Consider the following 23126-nt stretch of genomic DNA (forward strand, 5'->3'; position numbering starts at 1 on the left):
TTCAGTTGTGCTATTTCATTTATAGTCGACATCACTACATTACATAAGGGTCAAATTATTATAGTATCACACTTGACTTGTTAACGAAAGAACTTGGCGAAAATCCAACTCCATACATTTAACTTTGCTTTTCCACCTAGACATCAAGGTGGGGCTATAAATACCACACAAAAGCACATAACTTTATCCCAATCAACTTACAAATATTGGAACATAACAAACTTATGAAATAAAAAAATCATCCTATTATTCTAGTACGTTATGTCCACTTCTTCTTCAGTTTGTGTAGATGTGTTTGCCATTGGGGAGCATGAGACAAAGCTTGTGGAACCAGAAGAAAGTGTCACTCCAAAACCATTGTTGATATTTACACCATTAGAAGCTGGAGAATATCCAGTATTGATTTTACTACATGGTCATCTTCTTAATAATTCCTTTTATTCCCAGCTTAGTCATCAAATTGCTTCACATGGCTTCGTACTTGTCGTACCCCAGGTTTCTCACGTGACACTCTTTCGCTTCTTTTCTTTCGTTTTTTTCTTTTAAGCAGTCAATCTTTTCTTTCGGTTTTATTTAGTAATCTATCATATAATTAATTTTCTGTGTTTAAAATTCATTCTCACCTATATCAATATACTAAAAATCTACTTCATCCCATTAGCAACATATTGATCTTAATTATTTGGAAAAACGTGTTTCGAATGACAACACCAACTCATCATACAAAAGTGAGGTCACTCAGTATAAACTTAATTAATTGACATCTGGAGGAAAAAACTCCTTAATATGGTAATTTAGACTTGAAATCACATCTATAAAAGGATCCAATTTATACTTTAGAATATGGTGTGGGTGTTTGAGATAATATGGTAAATTGGTAATTTAAACTTTTATATAATAGTATAGAAATGTAGATAATATTATATAGCATATTATCCCCTCTCAAATTAGAAGTTTTATGTAGTTAAATTGTTTCATATCCTCATTCATTTATTTTTTTATATTTGCACTTAATATACCTATTATATTTTTGTTTATTATTATTTATATTTATACTTTTCTTATTTAATTAATCAAACTTCTCTTCTTATATAATTACTTAGTTAACATACGAATTTCATTTATTATAACTTATACTTTAAATATTCTATTTATTAAAAATAATACTGAATTTGTTTAATTTATAGGAACATTGTTTGTGTCATGTAACACTTGATATAAAATATATGAATGGATTGGATTTTTAATATACTTTACGTTCATATAAGTTTTATCAACTAACATATAGTACAAACAAAGTTATATACGGTCAAAGTATTATTTTGTGCGGGTATTATGCTATTTTTTTTTTTTATAGAAATGTATGGTTTAAAATTAACTTCACTATAAAACCACACAGCTACATACTGCCTAAATATTTTGACTAGCGCATCACGCTAGCCCTCATCTATATAATTTTAGATACATGTGGTATGTAAAAAAAGAAAAAGAAATGAAATAAAGAAGAAAAAATGAAATTAAATGAATAAAAAAAAGTGAAAAAAAGGGAAAAAAATGTACAATAGTGAAAAGCTTATTATCGACTTAGTACCGAAATATAACAAATGAAAAAAAAATATGAGTAGTTTTTGTTATTTTTTTTGTTGTAAGTGAAAGAAAAGAAAAGTTTTAAACAATATAAATTAAAATTTTATATTAGTTTACATTTATATCTTTTCTGTATTTTCCGGCTCATTAAGGGTAAAAGGGAGACTGGGGTGGGGTGTGGTTCAGTTGGGTTGGGTTTACCCTTGGGTATATGCTCGGGTAGTATTTAGGTATGACGGTTTTAGGTATGGCGGTCACATCGTCACCATTATTTTGGGTATGCAAATCGAGTGGGAAGATCTAGTAGTGTAGCTCAGAAGGGAGAGAAAAGGAAGGAGACCGACAACATCTTCTTGAAGAAACAAAAAAAAAACAATAGGGAAATGTTATATTTATGAACCTAAAAAATATAATATATATATATATAGGGAAATGATATAGTATATATATATATATATAGAAATGTTATATTAGGAACATAAAAAGTTACAGCAACCCTTAGGAACTTACTTTAAATTAAAATTAGTTACTATGTGATTACTTACACATGTTCATATGACTACATAATTGTTTATAAATGTTCATATAAATATCTATATACATTTGATTATCACCAATCTTATGAAAACATTAATTTACAAACTAATTGCATACCTATATGATTGACTTGCACAAATGTGCTAAAAGCACTATTTGTGCACATGTGATCATATAATTTATTTCTTTAAAAATTATATAATGGATGATAATTCATGTCTTTACATAATTGTAAAATCCAAAATTGCACCTAACTAACTCAAAAGATAAACACCATGTAAATAATAATCAATGATTAAGCTTGATTTAAAAAGTTTCTAAACATTTACACAACTTTTGAAGTTCTTAAAATAACTTTTTAATATATATATATATATACATAGGGGGAAGGGAATATAAGGTTGTTAGGCACCTAAGTTGGGTAAAAAACCTCTCACATACCTTTTTTTAAAACCATAAAAATCATGGGGGCCAAGCATTTATTCAAAATATTAAAATATTGGTATGTGAGGGGGTTTTCACCCAAGTTGGGTGCATAACAGCCCCATATATATATATATATATATGGTATAGATCTTGGAAAAAGGCGTCTTAAGAAAAGAAGGGAGAGAAGATCCTATGGGCCAACCAAAATGCGACATGTGTCAAAATAAAAAAAAAGTGCGGTTGCATAATTGTAAATATATTAAACTTTTGTGAAACACGACTAGCTTGGTTAGCTTGGGTTGGGTCATCTTGGTCAGCTTGGTTAGTTTGGGTTAGGTCAGCTTGGGTTAGGTCAGCTAGGTTGGGTTAGCTTGGGTTGGGTCAGCTTGGTTAGCTTGGGTTGGGTCGGGTTATGCCAGCTTGGGGTTGGGTTGGTTCAGCTTGGGGTTGGGTTGGGTCATCTTGGATGATAGGTTAGCTTGGGGTTGAGTTAGGTCAGCTTGGGGTTGAGTTGGGTCAGCTTGGGTTTGAAGTCAAAATATTTACAGATTTGTCACCGTGTTTTTTTTTAAAAGCCACATGTCAACTTCTGGTTGGTTAGAAAAAAACCTTCTATCCGATTCCTTCTCTCCTTAACCCACTTTCTCATTTGATCTGTATATATATAAAAGATAAAGTTCATGTGAGAACTACTTTGATTGGAAGAACCATGAGAACCTTTAAATTATAACTTGATATTCATAGGTGCTTAGTATATGTGAACATATTTGTTCAAAGATGAACATATCAAATTATATTTAATATTATCTATGTTCATATATGAAAAGTAACCTTACCCTATATATATAAGTCTATTATAAAGCAAATTGGCTTTTTTATTTTATAAAATTCAGTTCTTTTTTTAATATTCCCAAATACCCCTGAATAACCTAGCAAATATATTTAAAATGGTTAATTTTTTAGCCTTATTATTTTTTGCATCTAATCATCAACTTATATTTAGAATGATATCCACGGTTGGATGTCTTATCCCCGCATATCATGAAAGTAACCTAAGTAACTTGTATTACCGTCACGACATCTACGCGTTATAAACCATTGCCGGTGTAATGCTCGAACACCTTTCTAGTATTTATGATATGTATGTATATTTGGTTGAAGAAGATGGCCTTATTTTTATTAATATCCAATTTAAACCTTAAAGTTTTATATTAGTATTGGAAGTTATCCTAAAGTAGTATTTTATTAATTTCCAATTAAAACACTAAAGTATACCAACAACCCTAAAATAAATATATTGTGTATAATTTATTATTATTTATATTTTATCATCAATATTATTTATCATTATTGTTATCCAATAAAAATAATATATATAGAAAATGAAAATATGTGTTGGATGGTGGGGTTTATGTGGATACCAAAAAGGTATATTGGGCTAAAAAGTTCTCATATATTTACCTTTATCTTATTAAGGTACCACTTTCACTAGTTTTGGGTAAGAATTTATGTATTTATTGTAAAAAATGCATAAATTTGACATTAAAGATTTTTATTGGGTGAAGGTGACAAGACATGTTTGGGGTACTCAGATGGAGTGAACGAGGGGTGATTTGTGCCATGTGGTATGTGGTGTGGAAAGTTACACCTCAAAAAATATGGAAATGGGTGGATTTTTAAGAGTGAGGCGACTTGCGCCATATGCCACTTCTGATTCTTTTTTTTTAAAAAAAAAAAAACCTCCATATTATTGTTTAGAAAAAAGACTTACATTTCTATAAATAGAAAAAAGTTAAAATTAGGGGTGTTAATCAAACCGTTAAACCGTCAAAACCGGACCAAACCGGGGTTTATGGATAGGTTTGATCGGATTGGGTTGTTAAAGTCTAATCCGATGGATTATGTTTTGAAAAACTGGGCTCGTTGGTTCAGTTACGGTTTAAAAAAAGAAAAAATCATCATAAACCGGACCGGACCATAAAAGTATATGTGTATATAATTTTTTTATAATATTTAGCCGTTTAAAGGAAAAGGAATAATAATATTTATTTTTTACGATAATGTGTTGGTACTACAATGAATATAATATATTTTATGTAAATATTTTGCTTCGGCCTTCAATGTATTTTTAGAAAATAAACTTTTTCTCTTTAATTAAATTATGTGGGCTCTATATAGATAATATTATATGATGAATGTCTTTTGATTGTTGGCTCAAACATATATTATGTTCTAATAATGTGATAAAAGTTCTAATCTTAAGTGTTCGTTATGACTTTTAGTCACAAATCTTCACATATATACACAAGATTAAATGGAAATAAAAGAAAGGAAAATAAGACTTTGAAACCGCTAAAACGGACTGACTCACATGGTCTGGTCTGGTTCAGTTTGGCAACATACATGGTCTGATTTGGCTTAATATATTTTAAAACCGGAAATGTCGGTTTGGTTTGAGATTTAGTCAAAACCAAACCAAACTGATCAATGAACACCCCTAGTTAAAATACTAAACAGAAAAAATAAAATACTAAACACAAAAGTTGAAATCATTCTATACAATACTAAAATTAAGTCACGGTCAAAACAACGGTACTAATAATCATGTCTTCGAGATCAACTGAATCTTCTGAGGAAGATGGTGATTGAGGATTGATATCCATAATATATATTGTGTAGTATATAGTATATAGAGGAAAGTTAATGTGAGTACGCATGGAAAAAAAAGTACAAAAGTACACTTCACAGCCGTTGGTTCAAAGCTTTGGACGGATCAGATCAAGCATTATTCCTTTTTCTTCCTCCTTCTCAGGCCAACAGCCTGCTTCTTCTCCGACAAGACTGCCGCCGCCAACTACCACCTCCTTCTCCGACGAGACAACCTCCACCAGCCACCATCATCTCCGACCATCCCAACTACGGTGTCGCCACCGGCAGTAAGGGTTTCGCCCATACCGTAGCAAACCGTCACTATCTCTTGGATCGTCGCCCATCAAATCTATATGATTCCCATATGCGTCCCTTCACAACCAGTTTAGAATGGATGAGGGCCACTGGCCCGTACCGTATCCACCCGAAAATGAACCTGATTCTCTCTGGAAAGTCGTCGGAGATGTCGTCGGAGGTGGGGGCGGTGGTTGTTCTTCGGAGAAGGAGGACGAAGGAGGAGGTGTGGCGGTTGTCGGAGAAGGTGGCTGGAGAAGAAGGAAGAAAGTTGTACTTTTTGTACTTTTTTTCCCCTTGTACTCAAAATAACCCACCCATAGTGTGTGTGTATATAATTATAAAGAAAAGATGTTAAAGTTTAGTATATATAGGAAGTGAAAGAAAATAAAATGGAAGTAACTGTTTAGAACATGGGAAAGTGTGTTATTGTTTAGAAATGAGAGTCGGTCAAACGCAATTAAATGAGTGAATCCTCAAGTTCGCCGGACACACAATTCGCTCCTAGGAGCCTGTGTCCCAGGTGAGCTTGAGGGGAAAAGTGTGTGGTACGCCCCTTTCACCTCACCACTCCGTTGAGTCTTAGGGTACAACTCCCTCCCCTAGGTAGTTAGAGGTCTATTTTATAAGTATAGTCTTTTTACATTTGAATAGGAATAAAAATGTCTATACGTATTTCATGTTATCGATATCTTAATTATATCTTTATTATGTCATAATTAGGGTAGTAATAGTAGTTATATTATTGAGTAAATTTACAATAATAAAATAGTACTCGTAATTCATTAAAAAATAATAATATATATCAACCTAATAATCAACTTAAAACCGGAGTCAATCATATGGCCATGAAAATTCATTTGCGACTTCAAGCTACCCGAAAAACGAGCGGTCGTTTTGATACCTAGCTAGGTAGTTGAGGCGTGTGAAAATGGAACTGCGTGATATAATTGTGTCTTAAGGTAACCAAATTTTTCTAAACCGGTCTCAAGCATTTATGAGGCCCAGAATGAAATTAAATAGGACCTCTTCTTTTTTGTGAATAATGTATTGAAAAATAAAATCTTATATACATGAGTCATATGCCCGTGCAATACGTCGACGATGATACTAGAGGCTCGGGGTGGGGGTGATAGCGGCGACGGCGACGGGTGTAAAAGTAATTGATGTTAAAGGAGGTAGTGTAGTTATTTTAAGGATTGAAGGATTTAAGTTGTAAATTATTTCATTAAAAGTATTATAGGTATATTAGGTAAAGATGTTTAAATTAATGAATAAAGAAGATGAGTATTTTAGGTACTTCAATTCCTTAACTGAGATTTAAAAAAAAAAAAATTGCAAACTTTATTATGTTATACATAAGTGTATACAAAATTATAGGACGTTACAGAGTTAATTTTTGGCCTAAAGCATTATTTGGATGGTTAACAGGACATCAATTAGTACACAAAATAATCTGTCCTTGATGAACAAGGTAACAATTTGGAACCAAAGGTCAGAAACCACTCAAGATGGTCCAAGCATTCACCTAGCTGGAGATTTAACAAATTTTGACATCAGTGTATTAGTGTATATGCATATAATCAACGATTTAAACCAATATGTAATCCATTTCTTTTTGGTACCGTGCGATAGTTATATTCAGTAGCAGGATGTGATGCGACTAAAGAGCTGGAGAACGTAACCGACATAACCAACTGGCTACCTGAAGGACTTCAAAAGCTTCTTCCATCTCAAGTAAATGCAAACCTAACAAAGCTAGGACTAGCTGGCCACAGTCGTGGAGGAAAAGTTGCATTTGCCCTTGCACTAAATAAAGTCAAAACCGACTTGAAGTTGAAATTTTCATTATTAATTGGGATTGATCCTGTTGATGGATTGGTTAAGGGAATACAAACAACGCCAAAAGTTCTTACTTACATTCCACATTCATTTAATATTGGCATGCCAGTGATGGTCATTGGTTCGGGTCTTGGGGAAGTACAAAAAAATCCCCTGTTCCCAGCTTGTGCTCCAAAAGGGGTAAACCATGAAGAGTTTTACAACGAGTGTTGTAAACCAGCTTGTTATTTTGTTGCAAAAGATTATGGGCATCTTGATATGCTCGATGATGAGACCAAAGGGATTAAAGGGAAGGCTACTCATTGCTTGTGTAAGAACGGAAAGTCAAGGGAACCCATGAGAAGATTTGTTGGAGGGGTTGTAGTTGCTTTCTTGAAAGCCTATTTTGGAGAGGATTTTAGTTATTTGATTGATATAAAAGATAATGAAGGTAAACCCGTGGAGCTCCAGAAAGTTGATTTTCTGGTCTGAAGTTTTAAATCCGTCATAGTTATTGGAAGCATTTTGACTCTAATATTATAACTTGGAATATCAGCTTTTCTATTGAAATGCTTCTTATAATAATCGTCAAGAAATAGCGTCTCTTATCCTTCAAGAATTTATATACTTCTCTACTAAAGAATGTCTGGTTAATGTGGATTAATATACGAGCATTTTCAATTTGTCTAATAGATCTTCTTAATTAATCAAACATGTTTAAGTTGTGATTCTTGTGTAATATGGAAGACATTGTTTAATGTTAACTTTTAATAAGATTATTATATTGATATAAAAGTCCATAATGCTCATAAGGTTAGCTCAAGAAACTGGAATATTTGAACAATGCTTTGGCAAAAATGTTAATTTTAATTATAACCTTTAATGATGCTCATGAAATTTCACCCATTTTGAGATCTTGGTCAATGGTTGTTACCCGAGCTTAGTTTTATATCTAAATCCGCTAAAGATTTACCTTATAAGAATGTCATAAGAAAATTCATAGGTCACTAAGGCTGCATTCTTAATTTTTATTTTGCATCGTATAGTTTTCCAGAAAAGTTTAGATTTTTTCATCCAAAAATTTTCTGGCCATTTTTGGTTTGATTTGGATAAAAAAAGTTTTATGATTGTCTCCTCAACTAACAGCTCACACACAATCACAAAATTTTCTACATAACATGCTCTCCTCACTCTCTACTCCTTCTTTGATCTTAATCAACAAGTATTAAGGTCTTAATCACAAAAAAATTTCACCAGATTTTCAGCAATGAGTTTTTATTATCACTTTAGCACTACCATCATTTTTATTCATTTGCCATTATTTTCTTGAATTCTTGGAATCCTATTTTGACATCTTCTAATTTATTTTGGGTTATTTGGTTTTGAAAGCATGCTTTCTTTTGGGTGAATATGGTATTGTGTGTATAGATATATTGCTTTCGTGAGCACTCCTATATATATATATAAAGATTATAATCTGTGGACGAGGTAGAAGGGGTGGTTTATCGGCGGCAGGTGGTGGAAGGGGTGCTGGACGTGGCGGGTTTATCCTGTTTAGCTTCTTTTTTCCTTTTAGTTTCTTTTCAACTTGAGAATGGTTTTTTTTAATGTAGTTTTCTATCTTTTTCTCCCTTATCCAATCTTCTCATTTCTTTTCTTTTAAAAAAATTTCGACAATGCAGTGTAAGGTACTTATGTCATTGCTGTTATATTGTTTTATATTGTCATTGATATTCTACGTGTATCTGATACTAATAGGCTGCTGATACTTTTGCTATGAATTAAACAGCTTCAAAGTTTTGTAAATAATACACAATCACAAAATACCAAACTTGTATGTATCGATGTAAATAATAAATTATAATAACTAAAATAAATAAATAAAAGGCCAAAGTACTTTTTTTGTCCCTGTGGTTTTTCGAATAAGAATTTTTCATCATCGCCGTTAACTTTTGGCCAAAATCGTTCCTGTGGTTTGCATTTCATCCATGCCGTTATAACTTTGTCGTTAACCCCCTCACATGCAAGTCACGTGAGGTATTTTCGCCTTTTCATAGAGTTAAATGCAAAAAACGTCCTTGGGTTTATCGATTTTGCATTTTTCGTCCTCGCCATTAACAATTCCAGGAAAGAATTTCAAAAAAAAAAAAAAAACAAAAACAAAAATTACAGTAATTTAATCAAAACAAAACAAAAACCTATATGCCTACATTTGAGGATATGCTCAATCACTTTCAAATACAAACACGTACATACAATACTTTAAATACCGGTAGTATACCCGTAATACCGGTATCGGAAGGTACCCCGCTCAACTATTTCTGATATTTTCGGTATTACCGTTCCGGTACTTCCGGTATTCACATTTTTTATTTTTTGAATTTTTTAAAAAATTATTTTTACAATACTTTAATGTTATTTTTTTTGTAATTTGTGAACTTTCTTGTAATTTGTTATAAAGTAACTTTTTTTTTTTTGAGTGAATTCTAATTATATTTTGACTATTTTCGTTATATTGTAGTAAGTTTTATAACATTTTTTTTAAAAAAATAATAAATTAAATTAGTTGTACCAGCCGATATTAAATTAGATCCCCATATGTAGGTGTATATATATGTTTTTGATTTGAGTTTGTTTTGATTTTTGATTAAATTTTTGTTTGGAAGTTTGTTAAATTCAAGGATGACAAAATGACAAACCATAAGGACGAATTTTGCACTTATATAACCTTAGGAACAAATGGGTAAAAATACATATATGCCCCTCACGTGCAAGGCACGTGAGGGGTTTAATGGATCCAAGCACGAAATGCAAACCACTAGGACGATTTTAGCCAAAAATTAACGGCGAGGATGTAAAGTACTTATTCAAAAAACCACATGGACGAAAAAAGTACTTTGGCCTAAATAAAATGTCATTTTCCGATTTTCTTTTTTATGACATTAGTTACAAATTATCAATATATTATTGATTTAATTTGAAAAAAATATATAAAGATAATATTGTATTTTCAATTTTTGTAAATATAAAATTTTGATTAACAAATGACATATATGTAAATGATAAAATAAGTATATAAGAAAAATTAAAATTGTGAAAAACAAATACATCGATAAAATGTAGGAATTTGAAACGAAACTTTATATTTAGTAAAATAATTTGTCTTATTAAAAAAAATATAAAGTAAAATATTTTTTATTATTATTCTTTTTTCTGCAAGTTTGAGAATTTGTCAGTGTTAAGTTAAATCTTACACAATAGATAATATTTATCATTTACTGCTTTTATAATTTGCATTTTCATTTTACTATAATAATTCGATATAATGAATACTATCTTTTGTTCCTATATAAAGTTCTCATAAAAATTAGATTTCATTCATTATCACGTTCTCATTCTACCTTTCAAAAAATTACAAAGAAGTGTTTACCTTTATTTGATACAAAAAATAAATAATAAATAAAGTTTTATATCTTCAAATAATACCTGTAATTTTTTAATAAGTTAATAATGATATGAAACAAAAAAAGTTATAATAACAATAATACAAATCAGAGAATAATATAATGGAATACATACATATATTAAATGCTGAAATCATGGTTGAAAATATGATTAATATAAATCTGATATAATTAATCAGTGTCCATTCAAAGAATTTCTTGTATATTAAATAATAAATATATCAAATAAAGTATAAGTTGGATGTGTTAATTTTCTAAGGAGGATGAGGAATTAATAACGAATGAACCTACTTGTAAAAAGTTGAGAATAGATAAATCCAGAATTAATTGAGCATCACTAAGCTAGTAATAAGATCACTTTACAAACACATGCAAAATCAACGATTTTTTCTCTGACATATGATAATCTCGAAAGAGCATATTTAATGGTGAAAAGACCCATTGGAATTATGAGAACACTTGAAAGAAAGATCAGAACCACAATTACATGCATGATACTTTGAACTCATTCAAAGCGAAAGAATTATATGTCATTGATTAGTAACACATATAGTTCGGATTGAATTAGGAACATGATGTTCTTTTATGATTTCTTTGAACATATTAAAAGCATAAATAACTACAAGTTAGTGAATAAACTACTACAAGCAGTTCATATTTAATAAAGAACATGAAGTTTTGATGATTTTTTTTATGGATGCAAAGTAAATAACGATAAGTTATTGATTACACTACCCATGTATTTATTATTTGGTAAAGAACTTGAAGTTCTTGTAAGATTCTTTGATCACATTCAAATCAAAAAATAGTTGTAGGTGAAAGTCCATCGGGTCTACTTCTCTTATAGAACCGAGATTGACTTAAGGATATATCGAGGTGCGGAATTCCTCGAGATAACCCACGGTTTTTATATCTACCTTTTATGATATATATATATATATATATATCTTTTGTGTATTTTAGGTTTAAGTTAAAACGAATAGATTATGGCTTAAAATGGTGAATGAGTTAAGTTACAACGTTTGATGGTTCGTGGTAAAGACAAGACATGAAGCAAAAGATCAAATGGGCAAGGAAAAAAATAACTAATAACACTTCTTGTTGACTTGACTTTGCACATCAGGAAGGTCATGATGTTATTTGAAAAATTTTATCCGGTATTTATTTATTTATTTATTTGGGCCGTGCACTCACCAGCCCACAACTCTTGTTCTTTCATGCTAGGCGAACCCATCTCAATTGTGTTTTATGTAATCCTTACGTGAGCATCAAGAATTTCAAAGACTATATATATTTTATTTATTAAGTTTTGATGGGGAGCCTATCATTATCATTCAACATATATTTTTGGGGGGCTGCGGACGAAAAGAAGAGACGAACAATTAAACGCAGCAAGTTCAAGCAGATGGAACGAGTATTTGTCTCACCAAATATAATGTTTGGCTAAGGTTTTTGTTCTCATATGCACATGCATCACATGCATGAATGTGTGCCAAGGTACAATATTATATAACCGGACAGTTCACCAATGTTGCTTTAGAACCATGAACCTTATAGACCTCAACATTTACATCCTCAAATATTGGTCAGTCTCTGAATTGGGTGTGCAGTGCAAGCGCATTTATGACCAAATGACCATCTAGAATGCTAACTGGGAACGTTAAAACACTTTTATCTTTTTAAGATCAATCATTGGTTTGAGGTGTTTGTCAAAAACTTTAACCTGCAAAGAAAGAAAATTTCTCGTTGGGCTTCTATGCAATTGAATAATGTAATCAATGCAGTTGGACATGGCAAGACAGGAAGATCAGGTAGCTGAACGAAACAAGTTCAGATTGAAAGGGGTCATTTTTGAGTATGGATGGAAACACTTCTTTGTCCTTGTTAAAGAACAAACCAACAGATACTTGTTACATTTAATATGATTAACAAAACCATACTGTGACGGTAATAATTTATATTTATACGTTTGTATAAATAAACCAATTTAGGAGGCAATATGTTTCAAAAACACACTTCAAGCGACCTCCAAACGTTTTTCTATTAAACCCTCTCATATTTTAGCAATTTTAATCCGAACCATTTTAAATTTAGCAAGGACATAAACTGAAATGTTTATACGTGAACGAGTCAAAAAAAAATATCACCTGTACAAACAATTATAAAAAATGCCCCCCAATATAAAGCAATGTAGGATGGTAATATGTTTCAAAACACACTTCCAGCGACCTCCGAACATTTTTCTCATCTAACCCGCTCATTTTTTAGCAATTCTGATCTGACCCTTTTAAATTTAGAAAAGAAAAAAAATAAACTGGCCCATTTATGAGTAAACGGGTGAAAATACCAAGGAATTATCAATATTGCCACCTCCACAGAATAACGCACATACAGAAGCAAAGAGTGGGGAGAGAGAATTTTAGCACCTAATGAATACATCTACAAATGCTTAGCTCTCCAGTCAACAGCATCATCACTGTCGTCATCACTCGATGACTCATCAAGGCTACGTTCGTTCTCCACCACTTGCACAACTTTTCCGCGCTTGCCTGATCTGGTGGCCTTGAGCTCCATTTTCTTCCTCTTCAACATTTCCACTCTCTCCCTGCAAGACCTGCAATAAGTTGCATGTCAGGCACTCTAGATCTATAAAAGATTTCCATTTTTCTCCATACTAAGAACTACTTACTTTTGCTCCACAGTTTCTGCCTCCTCAATCATCTCAGCTGCATCATACTACATCATGATCATCAAAAAGCATTAGAATAGCTTCGTGTAATTTACAGCAGCAGATCCTAGTCATAGATAAAGGTCGAAGAATGGGCAGTTGATCAGTTGGTATCAAGTGAAAACATTCTGCATCAGTGGTTTACCAAAAATACATCATCCAATTTTTTTAAACAAGTTGTGCAAGGATACGATTAGCAAGAATACGTTTTTATAATAACAATCAAGAATTTTTAAAAAAGTTAATTATAGGTTGTATGCTTCATATCTAAACATTGAATTGTTCCCTTGTTAACTACGCTTTTGTTTACCCATTTGACCTGTTAAAAATAAAACATAACGCTCATCAACCCGTTCATTAGCAAATGGGTCACAATTGAGAACTGACATAACAAAATATGATACAAATTAGAGTTAATTACTGAAATGGTACCTTACGTTTGCGCCATATTACTAGTTTCATACCTTTCCTTTCGAAATTATGCTGATCATACCCAACGTATGCAAATCTCCACTCGGACCATACTGGAGGCTAACGCCGTCAGTTGGCCGTTAAAACCTCCCCCACGTGACTCACGTGAGGGAATATGTAATATCACGTTTTTAAATTACTGAAATGGTACCTAACGTTTGCACGATATTGTTGGTTTCATACCTATATGTTTCTTAATTACTTAAATGGTACCTAATGTTTAGTTATTAATTTATTTATTTATTTATTTTAATTTGTTTTATTTTTCTTTTATAAAAATTCTCCAAAACTTGTTACAATTTAATGAAAATAGTCAGAATACACTTATAATCCACTCAAAAATAATACCAAATAGCTATTTCATAACAAAATATAAGTTTTAAAGTTCACGAATAACCAAAAATAGCAATATAGTATCATAAAACAATTTTTAAAAAATTTGCGAGGAAATTTTTTTTTTTAAAAAAAATTCCGGAAATACCACAATGGTAATACCAGAAATACAAGTCAGTATTTATTGCGACACGAAGCTTAAAGCAATGCTTTAAATACCGGTAAATACCGGCTGATATTTCTGGTATTCCTGGATAATTCTGGTATTACCGTTGCGGTATTTCTGAAATTTTTAAAAAAGAAAATTTTATTTTTTTTAAAATTATTTTTATGATACTTTATTACTATTTTTGGTTATTCGTGAACTTTAAAACTTATATTTTGTTATGAAATAACTATTTGGTATTATTTTTTAGTGGATTATAGGTGCATTTTGACTATTTTCATTAAGTTATAACAAGTTTTGGAGAATTTTTATAAAAGAAAAATAAAACAAATTAAAATAAATATAAAAAAATTAATAACTAAACGTTATGTACCATTTAAGTAATTAAGAAACATATAGGTATGAAACCAGCAATATCATGCAAACGTTAGGTACCATTTCAGTAATTAGGAAACGCGATATTACATATTTATCCCTCACGTGCAAGTCACGTGGGGGAGGTTTTAACGGCCAGCTGAAGGCGTTAGCCTCCAGTATGGTCCGAGTGGAGATTTGCATACGTTGGGTATGATCAGCGTAATTTCGAAAGGAAAGGTATGAAACCAGTAATATGGCGCAAACGTGAGGTACCATTTCAGTAATTAACTCTACAAATTATGAAGATATTAATCCAAACCTCTTCTTCTTCCATTCGGTTGTCCACCTCCTTCAAATCTTCTTGGATCAACTTCTCGAACTCTTTGTACTCGTCTCTGGTCAGATATTTCATGATTAAGTTTTAGGTGATTCATAAAATTGAACACAAACTTACAACTTAATTCCCTTTTATAATAGTTCTAACAACCAAGCATAGAATTTAAATTTAGTTAATCAAAAGAATAAATATCAACTAAAAGTTACTAAAAACTTAGAGTGCAACTATGGCACAAAAAATAAAATAAATTATGCTAATAGAGTCAAGGCCTACAATGTAAAGCTTATTTCTAATATTTGCCTAATGTATGATCTAGAGGTGACAAATATCGTATATATGGTTTACATATATGATGATGATCAGGACATTAACAAAAAATGAGGTAGCGCAACAGGGTTTTAACTCTAAAAGATTAAAACTATTTGACAGACAAAGGTAGTGAAAAACCCTAAAAGAGATCTATTAATATCAAATAGTGTTTGACCTTTTTTCTTTTCATTCAGTATGATTTGAAAAAAATTTTATGTTGAGGTTCCGGAAAGAACACAAGTTTTGTTATGTGTCAATGACCATCACTAACCAAATCTGTGTCATCCTTTGGACTAGCAGCATGACTGTCACTTCTGTGTGGAGTATGTTCAACATAATGTAGATGTAAAGGATGAATAATTAGGTTTTCATAGTTGCTTAGATCTAAGAGTTTATTGTAGTTTCATCATATCAGACTAGCAGGCCACCATACAACAACAGTACATACTTGAGTATGCCAGGAGCTGACAACTTAATCACAACAACGTAAGAGCATTATATCAAACTTAAAGCCATCAAAATCATATAGTAGGTTGATATAAATGGATCCACTTTCATGCTATGCAACAATGTTGAGCTATTTGAATATACCATGTATCAGAAACCAAAAAATTTGTTAGACTTGTTTCTCAAAATGTAAATATGAGAAAAACATATCATCCTTGATGCTTTCTAGATTGTTTAATACCTTCTCTGTGACCATAAGATATTGGTCATTTATGTTATATCTAAGTGGTTTTTACTTGTGACCTGCATGGCTATCTATAATTATCAACTTCTCAAGTGCATTTCATATTATTCATTAACTTTAAAACAACAGACTCCAATTAACAAACAGAGTTCTTCATTAATGATCACAGTAAAAAAAAATACTCGATATACTTTCTCCACAATCTAGCATCAAGATTATATTTCTACCGGACAGCAGAAGCTTGATTGAGCAGTTATTACACAAATTAAAGTGATTAGTTGCCAACATATAGTTTCTAGGGCAGTCAGACATGGACCCTTGTTTTGACAAGTCAATGACTTGTGCAAGCAAGAAATTATCATCAAATACAGAAATACATATGTAAGAACTTACTTGATATCTGGCTTAACAGGAGTAATTCCACGTGCACGTAGATCAGCATCTTTATCATCAAAAAAGCCTTCAGGAAGAGCTCGTGTTTGAGCCTGAGTCTCGTCACCTATTGTATTGGTCACTGTAACACTAGAGACTTCAACTCTTTTGTTGTCTCCGGAACCAGGCCCTTTTTTCTTTTTATCATTATCTGTAAACTTTGCAGCAGCAGTGTCTAGTAAAAAAAAGTAGCACCCAAATTCATTATAATGAAATTAAGGGGAAATAATAGCATCCAAATTGATACGATATATGCAATTAGTACAAAATTCGCATAAAAAGCTTACAAATGCAATCAAGATAGATATCTTAACAAACATGTTGATCCTGTTTTGGATAATTGTAATATAAAAGAACATAAATGTTAATAGTGTGAACGTGATTCTTCATGGAGGACCTCACTATTATGATCCTAAGTGATATTTAGACAGAAACAACACGTATAAAATACAATGATGCACTTTTACCATTTGGTTGCCTCTTCATCTCAGGCTTATCAAAGAAATTAGACGGAAGTGCAGATTGGACCCGAGCTGGAGGTGGACCCATTTGAGTTTTATATGACGGCTCAGCAGGAGCCTTGGACTTGGCATTATCAGCTTCAGTAGAAGCTGGAGGCTTCATATTGTTAACCCTACTAGCTGCTGCAGCATTGGCTTTTAAATTTTTAATTGCCTGTTCAAATCCACAAACTTACTATATATCTAAAAGTGATAAATAGTAGATATAGCAGAAAATGTATACAAAATTTAACAACACTAGCAAAGATAAAAAGTTAACCTCGCGATGCTTTGCGGATATTTGGTGTGCACCCCAAGCAGACTCGGATTTTAGAACAGCATCACAAACTTTACAAACCGGTTGGTCAGATTCATTATACCTATATAGAACCAACCATAACAAAATAAAAAATATATTTTTTTATTCCTTTTTTAAATAGCAAACTGTCCTACTCCTAGTCCTAAACTACCCCAAATTCCTAGAATTGAACCCAAGACTTCTGAATATACCCCGAATGCCTATGATTGAAAGTTGAATACACACGATAAGAGCGTCACATCGTATCGTAGAATGGATACATACAAGGGTAATAATTTGGACAGTTAGTCATATACAAAATAATTGAATGGAGCATATATAAGCAGTGAGGAAAAGAAAAGTGAATAATAGGTACCTAACAAGAGGAGAATCGATACGTTGTTGTTTAAGTTGCGCTTTCAGTTTAGCACGATATATTGCCTTCTTCTTTGCTTGGGTATCATCCATTATTCTGAAAGATAAATAAATTATTAAATAAATATAATTAATTACTACGAATGAGAAAAATATGAATTGAAAGGCTTAATTACGTTTTGGATTGGTGAGGATTCTGGTTGTGATTTCAATTAATGGTGAATCTTGTGTTTTTCTTGTTTCGATATATTTTGATGATACAGAGGAGGGAATGAACGGAAGGAAGTGTAGTGCTATTTATTGATTCTCTTCCCCTTAATTCAAGTTAAAGATAGAGTCCGTTGGGAAGTCCAACGTTCGACCTTTTAAGAAAAAACTCATAGGAGTATTTCATAAAAGGTTAAATAAGACAAAATTGTCACCTAAAAGCAATGTTTTCAAACCGGCCGGTCGGACCGCGGTTTGACCATCATCTTTTTGATATCCGGTCGGATAACCCCCGGTCTAATAGCAGCAATTGAACCGGACTAAACCCGACTGAACCGGGCAAGTTGTGCGAACCGGGCCGGTGTTTGACGAAGCATACATTTTTCCAAGTAATACCATAAGATTTCTAGTTTAAACATAACATATATAAACATAACATAAGTTCAATAATATTAAGTTCAAGCATTAATTATCCATAACAAACCAAAGTCTAACACAAAACACATAATTAAACAAGTTCTAATACAAGTTTAAACACATTGAAAAATGTGATCCAACATCAATACATAATATCCAAATATGAATCAGAAAGATACATGTATAGTTCACATACTTTTATAGCTCAAACAAACACTAAAATTCAGCCACTTTGCTAATGAAATCAATATTAGCCAAGTAAACACTGAGCATAAAATTCAACAACTAACAAAGCCACTTTGCAAATTGATCTTTAACAAAACCAACAGTTTGCAAAAAAAAAATTCCAGTCACTTTGCATAAAATTCATTGGGGTATTTACACAAACAGTTGGCAAGCATTCAATTAATTGAGCATAAAATTCAGCAACTTTGCAAATTGATCTTTAACAAAACCATATAAGCTACATAACCTTAACAAAACGAGATGTGGTGGAGCTAAATAATTAGGTTGCCATAAATCTGAAAAAAACACAAATTTCGAATTGAAAAGGATGAAGTATTACCTTTGATATGGCGGAGCTATGGCCGAACTGTGGTGGACTGGTGGTGCATACACGACAGTGGTGGATGGCGATGGGTGGAGCACGGTGGTGGATCGCTATCACCCTAAATGTCGAATAGCAGAATAAAAAAAAAAGACCTGATATTAGGTTATCGAGTGGAAAAAAAAAGGGGTTTTAATAGTTTGACACTTTGACTGTCACAAGAATATTGTTTTATATTAAAACGCCAAATTTGATGATGGACATGTTAACTTGAGAAAAGTGAGAATGTTAAACATTTAATTTGGGTGAAAAATCTTTCACATACTAATATTTTAATATTTTGAATAAATGTTTGGTCCTCTATGATTTTTATGGTTTAAAAAAAAGTATGTGAGGGGTTTTTCACCCAACTTAAATTTCTAACAGCCTCATATTTCCTTCCCCTATTAACAAATAGAGTTAGGAACTCAAAACATATGGCTAACTGCCTTTTAGACTAAACCGAGCAAGGCTCTCAGTGTTAAATTTTACTTTTTTACCCTCAGAATACCCTAGAACGTTCCGGAATACCCCGGGAACGCCTGAAACAGTGCCCCGCGGGGTGTTCTTGGTCAAAAACAAGCGGAGGGCATGGGAAAAGTGACGGAGAAACTGCGTGTGAAATGTGTGGGCCCAAACTAGGCGTGTTTGAGGACGCCTTGCACCTCTCAACCTTATCGAAATTTGATGAGTGGCAACTGGCACCAAATACTCCCTAGGAAAGATACCTTGGTGTTAACACATAGAGTTAGCTTTGTTCATAGTTTTCTTTAGCCCATGAAGAAAAGCCTGTCAAGTTGCCCAACTGTAAAGCCAATGGTTTGTGTTAACTTCGGAAGGGAGAAGTATTATACTTAACAAGTTTTGGCGGCCACTATCATTATTTAGACAACAATATAAAGAGAGAGATCAAATGGGAGATTTTTCATCAACTCTTTTTTTACCTAAAACAACCTAGAATGACGTCGATCTCCAGATATTGAACCGTTAGATGGTTTTCATTCTTGGATAATAGCTTCAAAGCATTTGGGCCAATATTTGGACTGTTAAATTTGTCCCTGAAACTCGAGAGAGAAAAACTGATAGTATTGTTCATTTTTTTTCTTTGTTTTGTTTCCATAGATCTTGATACTTTATTTCTAAGTAATTATTGTATGCCTCTAATATATCTAGGGAAGGTCTGATTCTATAGTTCTATTATTGATGGTGGTGGATTTTAAGCGACCTAAGGGTTCAGTGAGTTTTACTCTCATTTTAATAGGTTTATTACGTTAAAAGCTCTTGTCTTTGTGTATACTATTGGTTGTTGATTTTATTACCCTTAGGTGTTGTTTTGATTGCATTTGATATTCTCTATTTGTTAGTTTCTTCATAGGTTCATACGAACCGGGAAAGTGTTGCCAAACAAAAAGGTTATTCTGCATTTGTGTTTACCGTTGGAATATTTATTTTCCATCAAAGAGTACAACATATATTGCATCATGTTCAGATTATTATAGCAACACACTTGACTTTTTAACCAAGGATTTGACAAAAATCCAACCCCATACATTTTGCTTTTCCACTAAACATCAATGTGGGGCTATAAATACCACAAAAAAAAAAGCACTTAACGTTATCCTAATCAACCAAAAATCAACTTACAAATATCCCAACATAACAAATAAAGCCTTTAAAACTTCATTCTAATATATGATGTCTACTTCTTCAGTTTCTGTATGTTCACAAATAGATGTGTTTGCCATTGGTGAGTATGAGACAAAGCTTGTGAAACCAGCAGACACTGTCACTCCAAAACCATTGTTAATATTTACACCATTAGAAGCTGGAGAATATCCAGTATTGATTTTACTACATGGTTATCTTCTTAATAATTCCTTTTATTCCCAGCTTAGCCATCAAATTGCTTCCCATGGCTTCGTACTTGTCGTACCCCAGGTTTCTTTCATTACCCTTTTTCGCTTTTTTTGTTTGGTTTTAATCTTGTTTTTAGTTATCTATCATATATAATAGTTGTCACAACATATGTGTTGGTAGATGCTGTAGTGCTGTACATTATTAGATATATCCCCTATGTAAAATTTGATTTATACATTCTCCAAAAGTGGCTTCTATTTTTTTACTGTCTTGATGAGATTGTGCTAAATACACCATAATACCATATAGAACTAATCGAGTAATTATTCAAATTCAACACGTGAGAAATAATTGAGAGGCCAAATTAGCTGGTATGTATAGATAATTTTTTTTTTTCCTTAGAACGGCGGTATGTATAGAAGGATTGGCAAGGGAGTCAACCAATGAAGGTTGACTTCAGAGGCCTATGTTCAAGTCTAATATTCCACCGGGTTTTACCATTAATCCGTTGTAGTGCCTATGGAGGGACAGGTTAGTGGGTTTTCCCAGAACATTGAGTTAAGTGGGCTAGGGGCTCCATGCTTTTGGGTTAGTCCAGTTGGTGCGTACTTTTAGCCATCGGGGCGCCGTGTGCGGAGTATCCAGCATCATATCAGGCTGTTGTTAAAAAAAAAAATGAATTTTGGCTTAAAGCATTAGTTTAACCAGCTTAATTTGTCTTTGAGATACTCATGTAAGGTGACAATTTGGGGCCGAAAACCTGGTACCACTAGAGATGGTCTAAGCATTCACTAGCTGGAAATATAATATTTATTTTACGAATTTTAACACCAGTGTATATGTATACAATCAAAGCTTTGAATTCTCACAATTCTTTATAAGCGGAAATGAAATGCACAAGTATCATGAAAATGAATGCATAATCAATTTCTTTTTGGTATAATGTGATAGTTATATTCAGTAGCAGGACCAGATGCAACTAAAGAGGTCGCATACGTTGCTGAAATAACCAACTGGCTACCTGAAGGACTTCAACAGCTTCTTCCATCTCAAGTAAATGCCAACCTAACAAAGCTAGGACTAGCTGGCCACAGCCGTGGAGGAAAAGTTGCCTTTGCCCTTGCATTGAATAGAGTCAAAACCGACTTGAAGTTGAAATTTTCTTTACTAATCGGGATTGATCCGGTTGATGGAATGGATAAGGGGATACAAACTCCACCGAAAGTTCTTACTTACATTCCACATTCATTTAACATTGGCATGCCAGTGATGGTCATTGGTACAGGTCTTGGGGAAGTCAGAAAAAATACTCTGTTTCCAGCTTGTGCTCCAAAAGGGGTAAACCACGAAGACTTTTACAACGAGTGTTGTAAACCAGCTTGTTATTTTGTTGCAAAAGATTACGGGCATCTTGATATGCTCGATGATGAGACTAAAGGGATTAGAGGGAAGGCTACTCATTGTTTGTGTAAGAATGGAAAGTCTAGGGAACCAATGAGAAGATTTGTTGGAGGGGTTGTGGTTGCTTTCTTGAAAGCTTATTTGGGAGGGAATTTTAGTTATTTGATGGGCATAAAAGATAATGAAAATACACCTGTTGTGCTCCAGCAAGTTGATTTTCTGGTTTGATGATTTTGATCTATCATAGTTATTGGAAGGATGTTGACTTTAATATCAAGCATACCTTGCCATTTCGACTTTTTTATTGAATTGCTTCTCAAATTCTTTTATCCTTCAGGAAGTTAATTCCCTACTTTGAATGTCTGGTTAATGTTGATCATACAAGCAATTGCAATTTGCCCAGTAGATTTTAAATATTCAAACATGTTTAATTAATCAAATAAGTTTAAGTTTCTTGTGTAGTATTGAAAAAATTGTTTTAATTTTTTTTAATGGGAGTATATTGACAAGTTCATAATGCTCATATAAGCTGTTCTGATCAGCTCAAGAAATTGGAATTTCTATTATGAACCAAGTTTTGGCAAATCTTGGTTAATTTGACTTAATTTAATTAATTGACATTGTAATTCAGCAGTCTTAACCTTAATGATGCTCATGAAATTTCACCCATTGTGGGCAAGAAACATGATCATTTGAGATCTTGATTAGTGGTTGTTACCCAAGCACAGGTTATATTGCTAAATTAACTAAAGATCTGCCTCTTAAAAATTTCATGTTTATTTCTTGTCAATTTATAATCAACTTTTTATTCGAATTTTCGAAAGTTGATGGTAAATATTAGGATAATCTGACCTTTTGGTAGAGAGTTGAAAGCTATCGAAAT

General features: G+C 32.5%; 3 protein-coding genes across 3 annotated transcripts; 2 read left to right on the forward strand and 1 right to left on the reverse strand.

Moving 5' to 3' along the window:
• Positions 1-208: 208 nt before the first annotated feature.
• Positions 209-8078, forward strand: LOC122593774 (chlorophyllase-2-like). Its single transcript, XM_043766222.1, has 2 exons — positions 209-495; positions 7129-8078. Exons 1-2 carry the CDS (start codon positions 262-264, stop codon positions 7804-7806), a joined length of 912 nt encoding a protein of 303 aa, XP_043622157.1. The 5' UTR covers positions 209-261; the 3' UTR covers positions 7807-8078.
• A 4859-nt stretch (positions 8079-12937) lies between these two features.
• Positions 12938-19116, reverse strand: LOC122592916 (protein ABA AND ROS SENSITIVE 1). Its single transcript, XM_043765248.1, has 8 exons — positions 18965-19116; positions 17777-17872; positions 17383-17482; positions 17070-17277; positions 16564-16777; positions 15153-15228; positions 13468-13514; positions 12938-13392 (listed from the first exon to the last, which is right to left on the reverse strand). The coding sequence occupies exons 2-8, from the start codon at positions 17866-17868 to the stop codon at positions 13218-13220; spliced, it is 912 nt and encodes a 303-aa protein (XP_043621183.1). The 5' UTR covers positions 17869-17872; positions 18965-19116; the 3' UTR covers positions 12938-13217.
• A 1503-nt stretch (positions 19117-20619) lies between these two features.
• LOC122592936 (chlorophyllase-2-like) lies at positions 20620-22552 on the forward strand. Its single transcript, XM_043765270.1, has 2 exons — positions 20620-20923; positions 21794-22552. The coding sequence occupies exons 1-2, from the start codon at positions 20678-20680 to the stop codon at positions 22469-22471; spliced, it is 924 nt and encodes a 307-aa protein (XP_043621205.1). The 5' UTR covers positions 20620-20677; the 3' UTR covers positions 22472-22552.
• The last annotated feature ends 574 nt before the right edge of the window (positions 22553-23126 follow it).

The sequence above is a fragment of the Erigeron canadensis genome, chromosome 3, assembly GCF_010389155.1.
Source record: "Erigeron canadensis isolate Cc75 chromosome 3, C_canadensis_v1, whole genome shotgun sequence".
NCBI classification, from domain to species: Eukaryota; Viridiplantae; Streptophyta; class Magnoliopsida; order Asterales; family Asteraceae; genus Erigeron; species Erigeron canadensis.

Coding starts and splice junctions, on each gene's coding strand:
- LOC122592936 (XM_043765270.1), top strand. CDS start 20,678: ATGATGTCTACTTCTTCAGTTTCTGTATGTTCACAAATAGATGTGTTT. Junction 20,924..21,793: donor TCGTACTTGTCGTACCCCAG/GTTTCTTTCATT, acceptor ATAATGTGATAG/TTATATTCAGTAGCAGGACC.
- LOC122592916 (XM_043765248.1), bottom strand. CDS start 17,868: ATGGATGATACCCAAGCAAAGAAGAAGGCAATATATCGTGCTAAACTG. Junction 16,778..17,069: donor GATGAAGAGGCAACCAAATG/GTAAAAGTGCAT, acceptor TTTTTTTACTAG/ACACTGCTGCTGCAAAGTTT. Junction 15,229..16,563: donor CCTGTTAAGCCAGATATCAA/GTAAGTTCTTAC, acceptor ATATCTGACCAG/AGACGAGTACAAAGAGTTCG.
- LOC122593774 (XM_043766222.1), top strand. CDS start 262: ATGTCCACTTCTTCTTCAGTTTGTGTAGATGTGTTTGCCATTGGGGAG. Junction 496..7,128: donor TCGTACTTGTCGTACCCCAG/GTTTCTCACGTG, acceptor ACCGTGCGATAG/TTATATTCAGTAGCAGGATG.